Source organism: Gekko japonicus, unplaced genomic scaffold (assembly GCF_001447785.1).
Source record: "Gekko japonicus isolate JY-2015 unplaced genomic scaffold, Gekko_japonicus_V1.1 scaffold267, whole genome shotgun sequence".
Lineage (NCBI taxonomy): Eukaryota > Metazoa > Chordata > Lepidosauria > Squamata > Gekkonidae > Gekko > Gekko japonicus.
The window spans coordinates 403,566-409,794 of NW_015160217.1; the positions used below are offsets into that span (position 1 = coordinate 403,566).

General features: G+C 43.6%; 1 protein-coding gene across 1 annotated transcript in view; it reads left to right on the forward strand.

The window, feature by feature from the left end:
- Window positions 1-1,280: 1,280 nt before the first annotated feature.
- The window catches only part of SI (sucrase-isomaltase (alpha-glucosidase)), a 183,921-nt gene continuing 178,972 nt past the window's right edge, over window positions 1,281-6,229 (forward strand). The window contains exon 1 of the mRNA XM_015410796.1: window positions 1,281-1,404. Coding sequence (XP_015266282.1) covers window positions 1,281-1,404 — 124 coding nt within the window. The remainder of the gene's footprint in view (window positions 1,405-6,229) is intronic.

Sequence of the window (6,229 nt, forward strand, 5' to 3'; positions counted from 1 at the left end):
AAGAGTGAAGTAAAGTCTGGATGGCTGCTGTATGGGTGGAAAAATCCAGATTTTCCAGTGCACATGGCAATAATGCTTTCCTGATGCTTTCCATGTGGCAGCCATTCCCCCCCCCCCACCACCACCGGGGTCTTTAAAAACATAAACTATATATCTATATACACATGCCTTGGTGGGTCCAGAGGGTGTGGTGATAGCCAGCTCCAGGAAACTGGGGTAGGGACAGTGTTGAGAAACCTGCCATGTGGAAGCTCTGTCGCTGCTGCTATGTTTTCATCTACAGCCATATCAGCAGTGGAGAAACCACAGAATCACATCCTTGTGTAGAAGACCCCTAAGGTGAAAGGGGAATGTAAATAAAACTCATGAAATTACCACACCAGTTTGAATCTGTGTAATTTTTTGAGTCTGTCAGCTCCCTTGTATCTGAACAATTTTGATGATTTTATTTGTACACACACACAGTAAATTATTTTGCCACTGGAAACTATTGGTCCTTGATGTGCCTTAAAATAAACAGTGAGGGGGGAAAGGTACTCCATTGCATTTCAGCCTAAAGATGAAATGCTTTCATGGAGAAGACGAATGCTGTCTCTACCACCAGTTCATTGATCAGAATGCTAGAGATTAATTTTAATGTGTTTTATTGCTGGTTACAGTTCAACATTAGTGGTACCATGTTGTTCTTCACACTTGATTGAGCAATTGGCTATGGAGCCATTCTACTTCAGCAGTGAGTGTTTGTCAGAGATGGGCACTGATCCTAACATTACTAAGGATGCTGTCTCTTTGGGGCTGTCAGACGATAGGAGCAGCCACTATATTTATTCCTTGCAAATGAGTTTACAGTGTATTTTAATCCAGATTCCTGTTGGTTTCCCTTTCCCAACAAACATTATCAAATAAATCTACATATTTTTGATGATGCTAATTTTTGCTATAAAAACAGGAAACCCATTTGGTGGAAGTGTTTTTATTTTCACAAGGGCACAAGGTTTCCATGCAGGAGACATCTGTCTTGGCCCATGAGAGATCTTTTTTATCTTCTAAAGAATTCACAATATTCAGCTGAGGTGTCAAAATATCTGTGGGTTGCTCTGTCAATCTGTCTTTCTTGATACAGAAGTGGATAAGTATTATACTTCAGTGGAACGGAAAATGGTGTGGTTGAATTTTAACTACTTTGACCAAATGATACATTTTTTTAGAAGTAACTATTTGCTACATATTTATCTTACACCTGCCCAAAACATTTTTTTCCCCTCTGACTTTTTCTCTAGATGGGGAAGGAAAAGAAGAAATTCACTGGATTAGAAATTTCCCTCATCACCGTCTTCCTTTTGCTGGTGATTGTAACCTGTGTGCTCATTGGGCTTTTAGCAACTGGGAATTCTGGTTTAAAAGGTAACAAAACCTAATTCTTTGAATTCCAAAAGTCCAAACAGAAAGAACGTTTAATATGGCAGAAAAGTCTTCATTCAGAATATGTGAAAGTTGGGTCCATCAACACATTTCCTATATGATCTTGGGTAATACTCTTGCAGTACAATCCTAAACAGAGGTTCACCCTTCTAAATCTACTGAAGTTAATGGAGCTTTGAAGGGGTAACTGAATTCTGCTTATGACTGACCAGTTAGAACGTGTTCAGATGTTGGTATGGTGTAAATATTGGTGCAAATTGGTAAAATGATGGAAAAAGTATTCACACAAGATCACAGTGATTACTTTTATGAACATGGAACACTGGAAAACATATTTCTTCTTGCAGTAGGTTTCACTAGTGCCTTCTCTGACAAAGCAGTGCTCAGACAAGTAATGCCAGATCTTTATTTGCATGTGTTATGTATTTATCACAATAAATCTTAACCTGGTCAGCAAGGAAATAAGCCTCGGGAAACTGATAGTGCCATCCTAAGCAGAGTTATACCCTTCTAAGTGAATTGATTTCAATGAACTTAGAAGGGTGTAACTACTTAGGATGGCATGGTCATTGAAAAATGCAATAACGTTGTATGATAGTTCTCTACTTGGGTTTCCAGGTAAGACTGACATTGTAGTTTCTCTGGGTGTTCAACCCCCCCCCCCTTTATATTAGCATATGGACAGGAACATGTTTGTTGATTGGAGTAATTTTGTAGGCCAATCCAACCAATAAGTGAACCAGATATTTGTACTTTATTTCTGATAAAAGCAGGGCCTCCTATATGTTTTGAGGGTCTCTGGGTAGGCAGGGCATAAAGGCCCCCACATGCCAATCACCAGTCCCTTAAATTTCCACCCCACCACCTGTGTGCCCCCCAACCCCTTCCCACTCATGAGCCCCTCCATTGCCCATGTTCAGTTGCCTGCACCACCTGCACATGCCGCTGGGAGTGCTGCTGCCATAGCTACCAGCAGATCACCCCAGTGCACTGTATGCCTTTCCCCCATTTTGCCAGGCAGCTGTGAGCATGGCTGGAGGAGCATTTCAAGCAAAGAGATGGGGAAGGGCATGCAGGCTGGTAGAAGGGGAGGTGCATGGGTGGGCCCCACCAGGAGCCCTGGACCCTGGTAGCTGCCCCACCTCAGCATATGTTAAGAACATAAGAGATGCCAATGTTGGATCAGGCCAAAGGCCCATCCAGTCCAACACTCTGTATCACACAGTGGCCAGAAATACCAGTGCCATCAGGAGGTCCACCAGTGGGGCCAGGACATTAGAAGCCCTCCCACAGTTGACCCCCCCCCCAAGCACCAAGATGACAGAGCATCACTTGCCCCAGAGTCCCTATCTATACCTTGTGGCTAATAGCCACTGATGGACTGATTAGATAAGCATACGGAGCAGAGGCTCCATATGCTTATCTAATTCCCTTTTGAAGCCGTCCATGCTTGTAGCCGCCACCACTTCCTGTGGCAGTGAATTCCAAATGTTGACATTGGCACCTGGATAAAAAAGACTATCAAGAGTCTCTTCAGACACTGTAACACTGCAAGTAGTGTTTCTTAATGTGGGGGAGACTTCTGGCAATCCAGAACTGGCATTTGTTCGAACAATATAATGAAAGAAGTTTAGCTTTTATTTACCCGAGGTAGAAAATCAGGGTGTTATAGTGGCTAGCATCCCAGACTAAAAGTTAGACTAAAATTTGAATTCCCACTATGCCATTTTTGTCTATGTGTATCAAGGGACTCTGAGGAGAAGAGAGACAATCTTGACCTGCTTTATGTGCTCTGCCTGTCCTAGTCTGTGGGGGGAAGGAGTTATCAGTTACTTTACCTCATTTGATCCTCTGCCTTCTTCCTCTTCCTTTGATCTCTTTGAACATAATGGCAGGCAAAAGGATAGCAACATGAGAAGAGCCTGCTGGATCAAACCAAAGGTCCATCTATTCCAGCATCCTGTTCCACACAGTGGCCAATCAGTTGCTCTGGAAAGCAAAGAGGGCATAGAGGCCAAGGCCCTCCCCTGCTGCCGCCCCCCCAGCACTGGTATCCAGAGATTTTCTGCCTCTGGATTTGGAGGCTTCTGTCAGACGCCATGGCTAGTAGCCATTGATGGACCTTTCCTCCATGGATCTATCTAACACCCTTTAAAAGCTATCTATACTCATGACCATTACTACGTTCCCTGGCAGAGAATTCCATAGTTTAATTACTCATGGAGTAAAGAAGTATTTCCTTTTGTCTGCAGTTTCATTGGATGCCTTTGAGTTCTAGTATTATGGGAACGGGGGACAAAGCTCCCTCTATCCACTTTCTCTATCCTATGCATAATTTTATAAACATCTATAATGGCTCCCATTAGCCATCTTTTTTTCCTGGACTGAAAAGTCCCAGAATTGCCAGACTTTCCTCCAACCCTCTTATCATCTTGTTTCCCCTCATTTCTACTTTCTCTAGTTCTGCAATGTCCTTTTCAAGGTATTGCAACCAGAACTGCACACAGTATTTCAAATAAGGCCACACCATAGCTTTATACAAGGGCCTTACAATATTGGCATTTTATTTTCAATATTTTCCCTAACAATTGTTAGCACAGAGCTTGCCTTTTTCAGCATTGCTGCACACTGGGTTGATATTTTAATTGAACCTGTGGGATTTGGTACAGTTCCTCGGGGCCTGCAAAACAGAGTTATGCAGGGCTATTTTTGAGCAGGAACGCACCGGAACGCAGTTCCGGCTGGCTTCTGAGCCTGCCCCGCCCCCTGCCCTCCCCTCCCTCGCCAAAAGCCTGCTCTGCACATGTGCAGGGAAATTTTCCTCCTTCTTGCCTCTGGCGTCAGCTCTTTCCTTCTCCAGCCTCGCCTATTTCTTGCTTGGGTGGTGAGAAATCCCTCTTTTATCTCTTATCAGGAGTCACGCATAGCTTCCCTACAGTGTGTGTGTGGGGTGTGGGGTTTCAGAGTCCTGATCTCGGAGCTTTTGGGGGTTTTTTTTGAACTGCAAGCATAGTATGCTTTCTGCAATGGCAGTTGGCAGAGGGTGCTTTTTGTCAGCTCTAAAGTTTTGTTCCTCCAGGCTGCACAACTTTTGCTTCTTCGTGGTGAGCTTTTGTGTTGTAAATGTGGAGATCCTTGGGGAACAAGGTGAGTTCCCTCCTCCTGTGGCCACCCCCTTTCCCTTTATTTTGAACACCAAAGCAGAAAGAAAGGTGGAGTGTGTGTGTGTGTGTGTGTATGGACAGAGAGAGAGAAAGGGAGAGGAGTAGAAAAAACTGTGAATTAAAAACAATATATATCTTCTAATCAGGTTTCTTACTATTTGCTTGTGAGTTTCTCTGGATCCTGAGGGGGAGGGAGATTTCAGGCCAGTGTGTGTGGGGAGGGGGGTGGGAGAGAAATACTGAAAAGAAAGCTTTTGATTTCCCCTTTGCTAGAAAAAAAATGCACTTAAAAAAAGCATATAGAAAACGAAAGTGATACAAGGCTGTGTAATCCAGTGAAGAGGGGAGGAGTATTGAAGCCCAGGTGGGGGCAAGAAAAAGAAAATGAAGATTTGAGGATGGAGGGAAATCAAAGGAGGAGTGGGAAAGTTGCCTGTGATGCTGTGTGACCAGCCCAATCTGGCTCGGTGTAGGTTACTGCAGCCTCTTTCTCTCTCTCCCCTCTGGTGCACCAAAGGGGAGCTCCAGCCACCAAAATATGATAAGAACAGCTGCTTCTGTGTTCAGTCTCTCTCTCTCACACACAAACACACGTGTGTGTGTGTGTGTTAAAAGATGCTATTCAATATAAACCCCATCCCTATGCTGTAACTGTGCAGACTACATGTCCCAGAATTCTCAGTGTCAAGAGGAGCTGTATAACCCAAGATGCTCCCTGGATGTGTTGTCCCCCCCACCCCGCCCCATCCTTATAATACAGCTGAGTTCCTTATAGCTTCTCAGTTGCCTGAGTGGGTCAAGCTTCTCCTGGTCGAGTATCATGTTGATACTTTCATACAATGACCTTTTAACGGAGCAGACTTTGACAGATCTGATTTTTGAAATTCTGGTGGTATGCTTTTTAAGACTGTCAGATACCCAGGTTTCACCAGTGAATACATAATCACTCATCTGTATAGTTTCTGTTAAGTTTTAAATATTTGCTGTGCAAGGGTTTGGATGTACAAGGCCTGTTTATTGCCATTGATTCAAATGACTTTTTTCCCCTGAGTTTAGTGGTACAAGTGTTGAACCCAATGGGCATTTGTAGAGTGTATGTGATTCTGAGAGATACTGCTTCATTGCATAAGATCTGGGCCATGGAAACTTGCAGTCAAACAATCTCTCCTGGGCTTCCAGCTCTTAGGCTATGTGGCTTGTCCTTGTTGAGTCTCAGCAAGACTCAAACTAATTTATGCAGTCAAATGTAGACTCACTCACAACAAAATGTAGGCTTGCTCACGAAGTAGAATTTTTGCTCACAAGACTCAACAACAACTTAGGGGGAACATAAAAGCTACAGAGTAGACTGGCAGTCCACCGGAGAAGAGGGACAAAAGCAGCTAAAAGGCTTGGGTTGGTTCAGTGGCTACTGTGAATTAGGACCTTCAGTCTCACCTGAGTTTGGTACCCAAATCACCTTTATTCAACACACCGATGTGGCTACCTGCTTTAAAAAAAATTCACCTGGTAAGTTTAAGCAGCCCATAATTTCTCACTTGTGATCCTTCCATCTGTACAGGGAAGTAAACACAATATCTCTTACAGGATTATTACCGGGTAAGTACTTTGAAACTTAAATGTTAAGTGTTGCTGCAATTGTT